General features: G+C 41.7%; 1 protein-coding gene across 1 annotated transcript; it reads right to left on the bottom strand.

Annotated features, from left to right (window-relative positions):
- Nucleotides 1–8722: 8722 nt before the first annotated feature.
- LOC147736819 (uncharacterized) lies at nucleotides 8723–11185 on the bottom strand. Its single transcript, XM_086953512.1, has one exon. The coding sequence runs from the start codon at nucleotides 10542–10544 to the stop codon at nucleotides 8874–8876; it is 1671 nt and encodes a 556-aa protein (XP_086809638.1). The 5' UTR covers nucleotides 10545–11185; the 3' UTR covers nucleotides 8723–8873.
- Between the last annotated feature and the right edge of the window lie 3814 nt (nucleotides 11186–14999).

Genomic DNA, 14999 nt, shown 5'->3' on the forward strand with positions numbered 1-14999 from the left:
TATATGAGGATGGTGGCACATTCTCGAACCGGGCTATCCCCGTATGAAGTGGTCTTTGGTAGGCCACCGAATATGTGGGGGACGCCTATTCCTCGTAAAATTACAGATGTTGACTGTATTATGCTGACAGATTACCTTGCCTCCTTGATGTCTGCACTACAATCTTGTCGTTCACAGGTAGCTGCAGCTTTTCCCGACAACACCGAGGTGAAGCCCCACGAAGTGGTCCCGGGGGATTTTGTCTTCGTGCGCAACTTCGATCGGAGAAGTCCGTTGGAGCCCCGCTGGCAAACCCCGAAATTGGTTCTTCTAACAACGAGGACAGCTGTTAAGGTTGAGGGCAGGAAGGGGTGGCTGCATTCCAGCCACGTAAAGAAATTCCACGGACTCCCTTCGGACTTGGACTCTAAGCCCTGCCCTCCTACACAAACTGATTCAAAACTCCCTTTGGTTGAGAAAACCGCCTCTGAAGAATATAGACTAAAATTACGATCTAGCAAGTCAGACAGTTTAATTGTTTAAGTCCTCCCCTAGGTGAATCGGTTAAATTAGTTTCTGACATGTATCCCCTAGATCGAGATAGAGAGAGAGATAGACAGAGACAACTCAAGAAACGTGCATATCGTAAATCACTTCGTAGTCACTGTACAGTGACGTTACTGATTATGTTTTTTCTAAGTCTTCTGATTATTGCTGCTAGTATATTACTGCACATCTACTACCCTATTTTCAAGCGTGCACAATCTGCTTATAACGTCACTGCTGAACATTCTTTTAGTGAATTACCTCCCCATGAATTGTCTTACAGATTTGCGCTGCGCAACAACACTTTCATTAGTATGTTACATCACTCCCATCAGACTACTAACGCTACCAATTGTTGGATATGTGGCCGACTCCCTCCCTACCAGAAAAACAAGGGAGTTCTGCCCCTCTTTCCGTACCCGTTCACTCACAATGGTACATGTGGCGCATGGTTTAAATTGATTAATTCCCTAGATCCTGATACTGCTGTATATGAAGGAAGCTGGGTTTGGGGAAACCTGAACTTAGTTTTGCTTAAAGCCTGCTACCCTGACAAGGAGGGACTTCCCGTTGAGACAGGAACTGATCTAGAAAATGAAGTGTATGGGTTAGGTAATTACACAATTAATTTCATGATTCTAACTGTCGAATCTGAAGCTGCACCAGTTTTACCAGCTATGACAGTATTACCAGTCACAGGCGAATTATGTGTCCGAAAACATGGTTCCGTACACTTAGGTCATAGTAAATGCACTACTGTGGTTGACTTCAGTGATCAAGGCAAATCTACATTTAGAGCTTCACGTCATTCCTATTTTGTTTGCGGCCATACCGCATACATACGCTTACCTCTAGATTGGGATGGTACCTGTTACATTGCATTCCTTTTGCCACCTGTTTTCCTAGCCCCTCCTGACTACCATAGAAATACTAATCTAGTAAACCATAGACTCCGAAGAGATCTCCCGCTTGTCGATTATACTGAAACGGCATGGGAGCAATATACAGACTTCAATAAAGGCTTCTTCCCCTATCTAGGTACTGTTTTTAATAGTAAACTGATACGCAGATTAACCAGAACCCTCGAAGCAGTAGTGAATGAGACTACTTCAGCTCTAGGCAACTTAACAGAGGAGCAGTCCGCCATGCGGGTTGTTGTTCTTCAAAATCGTCTCGTTATTGCGTCATCTTGGCAGATAGGGGTGGAGCTTGTAAGGTCATCGGGTCAAGTTGCTGTGTTTTCATTCCAGATAACGCGCCAACTGTATATAAAGCTATCACACGTCTTCATAAAATTGCAAGTTTGATACACCAGAATCCAGGCACCTGGACTTGGTCCGGTTGGTTCTGGACAACGTTAACCGCTTGGGGATGGAAGATCCTATCCTTCCTAGGCATTGCCCTTCTCATAGTATTCAGTTGCTGCCTGTGTCTACAATGTGGGCCGGCGATTTGCGGCCTGTGCGCCACATCATGCATTCCGCATTCAAATTCCCATTCAAAACGCGAAAAGAAGAAAGAAGAGCAAATGATGTTACGTGAACAGATTGATCGATTAATGAGGATCGATGTATCATGAAGGGTCCGTAGGGAACAAGGAGGGAATGAGGAAATATAAATTTTTGGTCAAGTAGTGTTCCCTAACGCGTACCCCACCGTCTCCATGTACTAGCTTGAAGTGCATGTAATTTCCCTCCTGTGCCAGCTATGAAGACGCAAATACATTTGCGTCCAACTTTAACATGTCCTCTTTCAGATCCGCCATGAACGGGTTGAATATTCAGTTTCTACATATGCTATGCCAACGTCTTTTTGTGGTATACTTTACACGTTTTTCAGCTCTGGCGAAGTAGGCCCTGATTTTTGCCATCGAGCCTCTTTTTTCCTGCCTTCTGACTCTGAGAGCCTCAGCCCAGGCTGCCTCTGTACCAGTGACCCCTGCCTTACTCCTTGCGCGGCTCACGGCGCTTAGCTCAGCCTTCTGCCTGCCAAGACTGTATTCAACCTTCGAATTATCTGCTCCACTCCTCGAAAATACATTCCTGTCTCGTGGTTCAGGTAAACATCCTCCCAGCTGCAGGAGCAACGGGCCCGGCCTTTCTGTCTCCGTGCAAGTAATTCATAGACTCTGTTGCCATGGTAGGCCCATGCCCCCTCACCTCTCATGCAGACACGTAGACGCTTATACACGCACTCACAACCAGTATAGAATAGCCTCCGTCCGAGAGACCTTTCCCTTCCAGATAATACAGTTCCTTAAACATAAGATATCAGATACGAATTGGGATTAGGTTGATCTGACATCCCAGACTTATGTCTACACTTGTAGGGCTAAGTGTCAAGTCCCCTTCACCCTCCAGTTACACGTCAATCACACGTCATGCTGCTGCGCGCGCATCTCTGCCATGTATTTCTGCTGACATTGCAGGATTCTCTTATGGATCCACCTACTTGTGACCTCATGATAAATGACGTTTCTAGTACACGCCTTCATGCACGCCTATTGCAACGCCTATTCTGTTACGTATGAGCATTTTATCTCTCTTCTCAGCTGTTACGCCTTCTGCATATGCCTTTACTGTAATGCATTGACTAAATATATGAATAACTGTCAATAAAATGTGGTCTGTCAGTCCCTTCCCGAACCTGTGTGGTGACGGAATGGTATGCCACCTTGGCTCGAGCCAAATACCCAATTCCTTTTTAAGGAATAAAACCCTTTTTGAGAAACCTCAAATATCACGGATTTTGCCTCTTATTTATCTGAGTTATTCTTATTGACTTTACCGCATAAATTAAGCATGGGTAATTAGAATTTACCGCTTTCTGGGCAACTAACACTTTTGTGAAGGGGTCAGGGATGCAGCCGTAATTCAAACCCAATTGTGTTCTTTAGCATAGCACTCACATGTACTGTACTAAGAAAAGACACTATATATGTTTTAAAGTGTTTATTTCAACCGTCTAATCCTCTTGCTTAGTACATGAGTAATAACCACAGAGAATATAATTAGAACAGCACTCATGTATGTTACTAGCAGCAAGAATAACATGAACATTTGTAACAAGAGTTGAATGTTCCTAGGTGCTTAGCAACTGGAAGACTACTTCTATGTGCTACACTATGAGAGTTTGGAGTAGCTAAGTTGTCTCTAGAGCTTCTTGGGACTCTGCACACTGCATACCTGTTCACATTGGAGAAGCTGTGACTATCAGAGTTAAGTCGAGAAAGAGTGTTTCCTTGGAAGAAAATCATACATCAGCTGGGCTTAGCTCTGCTCCTCTCTGATTGGCTCTGAGCAAAGGAACGAATGCTGCAGCCATCTGGCAGGAGCTCTTCCGATAAACTGAGGCAAAGACCTCCCTAATTCAGTGGTCAATTCATGAGGTACATGTAGTGTTAACCACTGACTTTCACTCTACATTGGGGGACTTCCCATTAATCCGAGACATAACTGCTATGAACCAGCATGATGAAAATATGTAAAACAAGACGACATATATATTTTTCACATTCACTGTCAGACCATATTGTTAGGCAGATATCATGGAGCTGGTAGCAGACTTGTGTTGCCTTGTGTGGTTGCAAAGTTATTGTTTGGATAAATTGAAACATTCATGAGTTCTCCGAAAGATAATGACATTCTGCATATCGGCCAAACACAGACAGGATAACTTGTTGGGAGTTTACAACAGTTGAGCGCTTAGCTATCTTGGAAAAATAATATTGTCTGTGATAACCATATAATCATGTAAACAATGTTTAGGTAATATATGTATTTGTATTTTTGTGATTGAAGAGTGTTGAAATGAAATATATGTGCTTTCAGAATGCTATCTATTGAATGTTCCCTGAAAATTGGACCTTACATTATGAAGCATGTAAATAAAACAAAATGCACTCCCCAAAAATATTTTAGAACCTATTTAAGGCTCTAACAGTAGATGTAATACTGTTTGAAACAAGATGGTAGGGTTATACTGGCTGGGCTGGTTGAAGTACATGCAGGGTCACTGGCTCTCGCAGTCTGTTTCTTTCATTTCCCTAAATAGCCTGTTTTAAGATTGAAATGTTAAAGACAAAATACATTAGAGCAGCGGTTCTTAACCTTTTCAGTTCTGAAACCACCAATGATTCATTACTGCAATCCAGTCATTATTGAAAGCCGGGGACCCTCGGCCTGAGCTATTTTTTTGACTCGGACCTCAAAACAATACTCAAAAATATAGACACAGGAATACATGAAACACGTTCTCAAATATGGAAATCTTTTGTATAATTCACAATCAAATATTAAAAAAGGTTCACAATTTTCAGTTTTGCTTCTTCATTGAAACATACATTATTAATTTGTATTTATTAATTTTAATAATATTTAATTTTGTAAAAATGTTTGCAGAGCCACTGTGTAAGCCTCACATGCCTTGGACCACAGGTTAAGAATCACTGCATCAGAGGGCTAATTGGTGAGGGACAATAAATATAAAAGGGAGTCAAACCACTATCCACAAAATTAAAGATAGTCATCTAAGTATATTTAGTGAAATTAGGACTTTCCATCATTGACGCGGGTAAAATCTGGATTTTCTTGCAAGACTGGCGACTACCATCATGCTATTTTAAAGCTCCTTATTAACAGAAGCAGCATGAAGAATTGGTTTGCAATGGAAAGTTTTGAAAGTGGAAGCTGAAACCATTAGCAGCTCTCAGAATGTTCCGTTATTGCAAACGTATAGGAAGCCATGGAACTCCTAGTGGAATGACCGTATGAAACAGGTTCTATCAATTCTAGATTGTTTCATGGCCACGTAACCCATCTGGAAAGAATAGCAGAGAATACAGGACAATGAAGTTTCCTAAAGTAAATAAGGATTTGAGAATCAAGCATACTGAGACCCGATGTTCAAGCCTCCTACTCTTTAAGACATCTTGCTACACAGAGACTTGTACGCTCAGGAAAGGCAGGATAGTCCACTGCTGTTAAAAATGTTTTGTGCAGCTGGAAATTGAGAACAGAATTCCAGGAGAACACTGCCTAGCCGAAGCATCATTAGGATTCCTGTCTGAAAAGCAAAAGCATGGCCAATTTGGTGATAGACCTATCAGAGAGATCGGGATTCTCAGGTCAGGCATGGTCAGGCATTTAACACAATAAAGACTATGTCACCATATCATAACATTTGACATTTCGTCAAAAGAGGTCTACTTTTTTAATAGTCAAATTACTGGATGCTCCCCCACAGTGTCGATCTAAGTGTGTTCACCATTCTGTAAGATGTAGATGAGGACGCTAGGTAGCTTAGTATATTTGCCACAATAGTGACAGAGCCACAGAATGTAATTGAGCGTGTCAGTTTGACTGAATTGTAACTTGTCATTGTGACCTGTAACATTTTAATAACAACACATTATTAGTGAATCCTCATACCCTTCTTTCTGCAGCTCCTGCTTCTGATATTGATGGCAACAAACAGATAGAATCCCAGGTAGAAGGTGGACACTATGACGCATCAGTTGGCTGCAAGTGTTGTACATAAGGCTTTATGCAGCGGAAGAAGGCTGCACACTACTTTTACACATAATCTGACTCAACAGCACTGCCTCGGAGGGTGGCACACTGCTTTTACACAACATTTAATGCAACAGTACAGCCTTGGATAACGGCACACTGGTTTTGCACAACATCTGACACAATATTGCAAACTTCCAACCAAGGTCTCGAAGGAAGAATGGATTATAAACATAAATTGGAGAATTTTGGAAGTTGGTGAGAAAAATCTGTCACTATTCCCCTCTGTTTGACTGAGGTCAGAAACTCAGGAACCCTCACAACAATGACCGACATAGCTGGGGCAGTTGGTGTACGTACATCAGACCATCCGCCTTACTTATGGTAGGTATTCTGACCTACTTGCTTCTCTTCAGGAACATTATGTAAAGACTGGCTGTCTGAAACAGAAAAAAACTAGGTAAAAATTACCCAGACTCCCTTGCAGAAAGCTCTCAGTGTATCAAGTACATTATTTATTGATTTTACAAAAAGCAAAAGCAAACTCTCACTTTAGGAGTAAAACAAAAAAGTCTGTTGGGCACCTGTGTGAAACATGGCAGCCACTCAGCAAATGTTAGGTGCTTTTAGAGGCGCTCCTGTTGCTCCTCTGAAGACACAGGGATAGCCAGATTGGTGGAGATCGCTAAATATGGTGCACGGTAGTCCAACAGGGTAGTGGAAGCTGTTACGCCTTCTCCTCTGACAGACCGTGGACCCCTGTCAAACTATAAAGGAAAGGAACAGTCTTCAAATGTAACCCAAAATAGAAAAATCACTAAAGAAAGACGAGCTGGATTCAGGGTATGGTGGACAGGGCGCTCTATCAAAAATGCAACAAAACATCATACCAGCCACACCAATGGTCCTCCCACTAGCCCTGTTTATAGTTGGAGAGATTGTCAGCCTTTCATAGGAATTCCCATAGGTCTGTCGATGGAAAACATCTTTGAAGGAGAAAGGTCTCTCAAAGAAAACCCATCAGACATTATTAGATATAACAGAGCTATATAAGAACCTTAAAAAACAAAAAAGTACATTTTGTATTTGACAAACTCATGTTTAAATCCTTGTGTGGCACACTGCTTTCAAGTGCTCAACCTTCTGTGGTATTTTCATGGATTATTAACAAGAGTAGTGCCAGGATACAGACATGTTTTTAGCTTTCCTAAACAAATCGGGTATGGACTGGGTAGAACTGAATTATGTTCCCAAAACAGGTGTGAAGCCCAGATCTCAGTATTACAGGTATCGCTTCTCTCTTCATTAATAGAGAAGGAGACATAGTACCATCTCAAGCTAAGAACTGCCTCTCACTCTGAGAGAAGGCACACTGGCGAGAATAGTCCCCTATGATTCCACCTGCGCCAGACTCCCTGCTGAAAGCAGTCATGCTATTGAGATTTGACCCCTCTATTGCCAAATAAACTAGGCTCCTTGCTGACATCACAAATTATCTTTTAAATCTAGGGAATGAATCACATTTAAGATCTCCTATACAATCAGCAGTCAAATACCATGAATTCAAATACATTTGTTGTTTTATTACATATCTAAAAACATACATTTCATATTAATATATAAAATATAGTCATCTTTGTGTACATTTCATAGCCTCATGATTGTTTTGATAATGTTAAAGTAAATTGAGTTTGATCCTGGTACACATCTCTGTAGTGTGGATTTTAAAGGCTCTTGATGTCCATACATGGGTGGTGTTTTTGGTGTTTGGTTATGTATCATTAATACAGATTTAGAAAGTATTGGGTTTCAAATGTATTATGCCACTAATGTCTATACAAACCACTTGTTCCTAAATATAATTTGTTCAGTTTACAACTTGTTGCTGATAACGTGTATGGAAAGTGAGTTTGACCCTGAAGCAAACCCCTGTAGTGTGTTATATATAAGGATGAGTGTGCTCTCATTCCTGTTCTGTGGTGGTATGGTGATGACATTGGGAGACGTGGAGTGGTGTGGCTCACTGGTTAGAGGCGGCAGACCCAGAAGCAGAGAATGGCCCGGTACCAGGGTTCAATTCCCGACGCGGCAGGGTCGTGGACCAGGGTCAGCGGACTCGATAATTCTCGCCTCGGTGCCTACTCTAACCAGGGATCACACTCGGCAACTCTGAGCATTAGCTTGCCTCATCTCTACAATGGCCCCCCACATTCGCCAGGGATGCCTGATTTCACCTTGGAGATACCCAGTAGGGACCATCTCACAGGGATAGCCAGGACGGATTCCCCAGCGGTCTACAGCGCCAGGACGCCTCAGGGCAGCAGTGCGCTTTACAAGACACATACATTTACATTTACATTTACATTTACATGGTCGGCAGCAGGAAGAACTTCCCGGACTCATAACTTTGTTAAAATGAACTTGGCGGAAAGCATTCGTTTCTAATATCTTTGGCTACTGAAGATGTATCCTTTCTTCTGATGTACATATTATATCGAAGAACTCCTTCCTCTAGGCAAGGCTGGGCTATGAGACCACTGTTTATTTGGCAGCTCCAGCAACACAAAAGCACCTTACAGATGATTCAGAATGCTACGATCTAGTGTGTGTTCACTGATGTCTCTGCAGAATTGATAACATACTAAAGCTCTTTATACATTCACGGCACTGTAATGGTGTTTCCCCTGTGTGTATACGCTGATGACTTCTCAGATTTGAGGAATCACTAAAACTACTTCCACATTCATTGTAATGGTATGGTTTTTCCTCAGTGTATGTTCGAATATGTTTTTGTTTGTCTGATGACCCACTAAAGTGCCTCACACATTCACTGTAATGCTATGGTTTTTCTCCTTTGTGTGTTTGCTGATGTTTTCGAATATTTAATAACACCCTGAATCTCTTCACACTGTTATTGCAATGGTATGGCTTTTCCCCAGTATGTGTTCGCTGATGAATCCTGAGAGCTGAGGAATGACTAAAAATACTTCCACATTCACTGCAATGGTATGGTTTTTCCCCAGTGTGTGTTCGCTGATGTATTTTGAGGTCTGATAACCGACTGAAGCTCTTCACACATTCACTGCAATGGTATGGTTTTTCTCCTGTGTGTGTTCGCTGATGAATCCTGAGAGCTGAGGAATCACTAAAAATACTTCCACATTCATTGCAATGGTATGGTTTTTCCCCAGTGTGTGTTCGCTGATGTATTTTGAGGTGTGATAACCGACTGAAGTTCTTCACACATTCACTGCAATGGTATGGTTTTTCCCCAGTGTGTGTTCGCTGATGTATTTTGAGGTCTGATAACCGACTGAAGCTCTTCACACATTCACTGCAATGGTATGGTTTTTCTCCTGTGTGTGTTCGCTGATGAATCCTGAGAGCTGAGAAAACACTAAAAATACTTCCACATTCATTGCAATGGTAGGGTTTTTCTCCTGTGTGTGTTCGCTGATGAATCCTGAGAGCTGAGGAAATACTAAAAACACTTCCACATTCACTGCAATGGTATGGTTTTTCCCTAGTGTGTGTTCGCTGATGTATTTTGAGGTCTGATAACCGACTGAAGCTCTTCACACATTCACTGCAATGGTATGGTTTTTCACCTGTGTGTGTTCGCTGATGATTCCTGAGAGTTGAGGAATCACTAAAAATACTTCCACATTCATTGCAATGGTATGGTTTTTCCCCAGTGTGTGTTCGCAGATGTATTTGGAGCAGTGATAACCGACTGAAGCTCTTCACACATTCAGTGCAATTGTACGGTTTTTCCCCTGTGTGTGTTCGCTGATGTATTTTGAGGTTTGATAACTGACTGAAATTCTTCACACATTCAGTGCAATGGTAAGGTTTTTCCCCTGTGTGTGCTCGCTGATGTCTTTGGAGTTGGGATAATTGACTGCAGCTCTTCACACATTCAGTGCAATGGTATGGTTTTTCTCCTGTGTGTGTTCGCTGATGTCTTTGAAGATTTGATAACCGACTAAAGCTCTTCACACATTCAGTGCAATGGTACAGTTTTTCCCCTGTGTGTGTTCGCTGATGTCTTTGGAGTTGGGATAATCGACTGAAGCTCTTCACACATTCATTGCAATGGTATTGTTTTTCTCCTGTGTGTGTTCGCTGATGTCTTTGAAGATTTGATAACCGACTAAAGCTCTTCACACATTCATTGCAATGGTATGGTTTTTCCCCTGTGTGTGTTCGCTGATGAACATGGAGTTGTGATAACTGACTGAAGCTCTTCACACATTCAGTGCATTGGTATGGTGTTTCCCCCATGTGTGTTCGCTGATGGTCTAGGAGTGCTAACTCACTAAAGTTCTTCACACATTCACTGCAAATGCATGTTGCTTCTCCTGTGTGTGTTTGTTGATGGCTCTTTCGTAGTGATGACAAACTAAAGCTCTTGCTGCTTGTGTATGATTTTTGTTTCTTGGTTAGTGTCTCTGGGTCAGGTTTATAATTATCTGCATCCCATGACTGGGTTTTCTGAGGAGCTAACATGGTTGATAAAGCCCTTGTGTTTTTATCACATTCCCTGTATGTGTGTGGTATTTTGGATGGTTGATTTCAGATTTCACAATGAAATACAAGACTCAAAAACTGCACATATTATATTTGTGGCAAGTAAAGCTTCTTTGTAGGTGGTTATGTCTTTAGATTGAGAAATGGTTTTGCATGTTTATGAGTGAAGATTAGTCTTCGTTCTGGTCGAAGCAAATTGGGACAGTCTGTTGTAGATCAGAGACCCTCTCTTTCCTTTGCCCTTAGTTGTCTGGCTCCACTCCCTTGGGCTTTTCTCTTGCTTCTGTGGTTTGGCCAGGAAGAGTTTACAATACACCTAGCGTGCTGAATGGTGGTCTGCCATCATTACAGGAAGCAGAGAAATGCTGTATCCACCTCATACCGAACACATGATCAAAGCTGATGGTGGAGGCCTGTTTATACAGGAAGTGGTTTGTCAGTGTTGTTGCCTTAATTTTCTAGAGGTTATTTCTTAGTCCTGTTGCGTGGAGGTGCACAGCTCAGACTCTTACATCCACTGAATTGCTCTTGACTGCCTCTTCGAGGATCTATCAGTTTATGTTCAGGTTCCTCAGTCTGCAGATCTTTTCCTGAATATTGCAGCTAATTTTTTTTACCACTTTTTTCAGATTTGCACGATTACTGTCATTATTCAGGATCATTTGAGCATCCAAGGCTGATTTCCTATTGGATGTAAAGAGATTTAAAATCACTAAATGGAAATGTAAGAGTATGCAAATACACAATATTTAACTAGTTATAAAAGACCATTTATGAAAGTTACCAAGAGATATTTCCCCTACACAGATATTTAACTAAATGTTCTATTGAACATGTACATCTTACTTAATTCAGAAAAGGAGGTAATTTTTCAGTGTTCTCACAGTAACTTAGTACAGAAAGAGCACACATGGAATGCCCACTTGCTAGAAGTACAGCTTTACAAAGACGCACATAGCTAAGAGTTCATTTAAACAAGAAGAGATTGTGTAAAAAGAGCTGGATCAGGATGTGCTGCTGTCACTTCAGTTTCAGGAAGTTTATAACAACAGTAACCTTTTCAAGACTACATGACAAAGAAAACTCTTCATGAAGTTTATAATAAATGTAACTCTTCAGGAACTATATAATAAAGCTAATGCTCCAGGAAGTATATAATAAAGCTAACGCTCCAGGAAGTATATAATAAAGGTAACGCTTCAGGAAGTATATAATAAAGGTAACGCTCCAGGAAGTATATAATAAAGCTAACGCTCCAGGAAGTATATAATAAAGCTAACGCTCCAGGAAGTATATAATAAAGGTAACGCTTCAGGAAGTATATAATAAAGCTAATGCTCCAGGAAGTATATAATAAAGCTAATGCTCCAGGAAGTATATAATAAACGTAACGCTTCAGGAAGTATATAACAAATGTAGCTCCATTACCACTCTTCTTCACAGTACTTCGAAGTTTACACTGGAGGAGCTGAAGTTCTAACTCCTGTCTTTACTTTTCTGTTTGTTAAGTTTTTTTTTGCCACATTCCTAGGGATGGTCCAAGCATTTGTTGGAAGATTGCACCATTTATTATAGAGATTCCATCACTACTAGTAATATACCTGCAACATCTCTGCTACCAATACGTGTCTGCTTTTTATCTTTTTCTGCCTTTACCGGGGTATCTAACTAAATGTCTTCCGTTTGGTGCCAGCATGCTTCTCGGTCAGTGAATGGAGCATTGGCAGAGTAAGACAAGATGTCCATTGCTTGAAGGTGAGTGCAGCACTTACACCTCTGGGTATTTCTTACATTCAGCTCCCTTATGGCTGCGTACTCGCTCAGCAGGGTTCATTGACAGCTAAATCAGGGGAGTGACACAATGAACACAGCAGACATCAGGTAATGAAGTAACACACAAACGCCATGATAGCGTAGAAGGATCAAAAGCATCTTTAGAGAAGCTAGCCGGGGACATAAAAACGGAGGAAGTGCACAGGTAGCTACTTATGAGGTACAAACAGGGGAGGCGAACATGTAGGTACATGCTCCATTTTGGGTCTGTTTCAGGCTTTTACTGGGCTGGGAATTGGGTGCACTGTATCTTAATCCTGCGGCTGATAAAGGCACTTGCTGCAAGGGTGTTACCACTTTGACCCTTTACAAGCGGGGAGCCGAGCCTTAGAAAACACAACACCTGAAGGCTGCCTGCCCTGAGGGGAAGGTGAGGGTCCAGGTGTCAGAAAATATCAGCAAGGGACTTAAAAGGATCCTAATAAACACAGCCCCAGAGAGGCAAAATCGTCAGCCTAGATGAAGAAGAGCTGGGTCCTCCACTGTTTCCGGAACAGTAAGTTTTATTGAATCGTTCTAAGGTTAGGAGGCATAGAATTCCACTGGGTCGGAGCTAAGACATGGAAGGAGAAACCTTTCGTTCTGGCTCTCCTGTGACGAGGGATGTGGGCCAGGTTTAGATTGGATGGAGCATAGCGTTCTGGAGGGCATGTAAAGTCTCATCCAGGCAGCTAGTCTGGTTGCTCCTTAGAGCTCTGTTTTTTTAGTTAAGTTTTAACCAGTTGTCATGCATATATTTGCCCAACGCGGATACACAGTTTTTAGATGTGACACAAAAGCCAGTTGACTCTGCCGACAGGGAAATAATTAGCTGAGTGTCATCAGCATACAGCACTAAAGAGATATTCCATAATACTTCACTTCCTCTGCCAGAGGTCTGATGTAAATATTAACAAGCATTTGCAATGCAAATAGGTCTCACATTTGTGAGTTAGTGCTATTGAAGTTGTGAATGGGATTTTTTTTTACCTACACGGTTTATTTTTAGAGTGAATGTATGTAGTGTGCAAAATCCCTTAGAAAGGGCCTGCACTTCGTAATAAATATATTGAAAAAGACGCAAAGATGGATTGTGTCAACAATTGCTTGGCAAGTACCTTATGGATGAAGTGTCGCCACACATGTACACCGTGGTGCTTTACTAATGAGAAACTCATTAATAAAAGTAGTGCTTACAGACTAACCAACGCGATCGGAGCATGAGAATCCAAATCCCGGCTTCACTTTCATTTTCTAGACTATTTGATTCACTCTCCTGTGTCTTGGATATCCCCCAAACACTTGGAGACAATGAAGTTGGCAAAGGGCATGGGGGGCAGGGCGGCATCAGGGGTACATGAAAATGTATTCATTGCCTAGTTGTCAAAGTTAGCCCGGTGCTATCAGTTAAAAGTGTGCAGATATCATTAGGATTACTTTACTCGCATCTATGAGAAAATTGACATTAATTATACAAAATGCCAGAATCCGTGTCTGTTTTCACAGTGCTGGTTGATTAGCTTCATTGCATTAGTTTTTGTATTTAATCTTTTACATAGCATCCAAAGTAGGTTACCTAACCCCAAAGCCCCGAGTTATTAAATGACCCAAAGTAGGAAGTGTTTTACAGTTGAGAAAATGTGTCCAAATGTAATTTTGGTAGTGCCATGGAATGATCAGCCAATGAGGTACTCGATGAGCAGGTATTTAACAACACGTTCAAAATGTTCAAAATGTACGGTATTGTGGCTTTTGTTTGTTTGTACACAACCACCTCTCTGAATCTGTTTATTAACACAGAATTCCATCTACCAGACAGTGCTCACTGAGGGGCGACTAAAGCACAGAACAAAATGTATTCAGTTATCCTCAGTGTGAATGCACCCAGAAGGTTTAGGTACCCGTCCTGAGAGGCTAGGGATCCCTGCACTTCTACAGACTCTGCCATGCTCCTCTGCACCAGCAGGGCACAGCTCAAAATCTGCTGCTTGTGCTAAGCTAAGACTAGGTAGGGGGATGAGGTTGGAGCATGCAGGAGTTTCCAGCAGATTTCCAGGTTATTGAAAGTGATGATTCTGACATGAGGCAAAGGAGTCTGACTTTTGTCTGTTTGCCTGCACCAGTCTATTTCTCTACCATCTACGGGGCTCACTGTCATGTATTCATTCTTCTCTCTTTGTTAAGAGGTGCGTGAGCCAATACATTAATTAGCAGGTAGAGCCAGCCCGAGACAAGCCAAAGCGTATACGAGCCAGTGGGCGAACCGTGAAAATGATCGGCATGTTAATCATACAGTAAACATGATGCAAATGTGTAAATGTGCGATAACGTCTCTTCAGAATTCAAAAAGTGCATTTCGTTAGCGCGTCACTTCAGTACACATGATTATAGCGCTGATTTGAGAGGAAGGTATTAAAAGTGCTCGTTTTAAGCATGAGTTAAAACACTGCCGCTCCTCCGGCCTGACAACAATGCCAATTGGGAACTATGGGGCGTCAGTTGCTATCCATTCCCCGAATGTTGCCTAGAGTCTTAATATATTTAGAGTTACATCAAAATCTAGTTAATTAAACACGAGAAGTTTTTGTACAGCACGCATCGTGATCTTGCATATTTCAAAGT

The sequence above is a fragment of the Lissotriton vulgaris genome, chromosome 1_2 (genome assembly GCF_964263255.1).
Source record: "Lissotriton vulgaris chromosome 1_2, aLisVul1.2, whole genome shotgun sequence".
Taxonomy (NCBI): Eukaryota; Metazoa; Chordata; class Amphibia; order Caudata; family Salamandridae; genus Lissotriton; species Lissotriton vulgaris.

Coding starts and splice junctions, on each gene's coding strand:
- LOC147736819 (XM_086953512.1), bottom strand. CDS start 10,544: ATGTTAGCTCCTCAGAAAACCCAGTCATGGGATGCAGATAATTATAAA.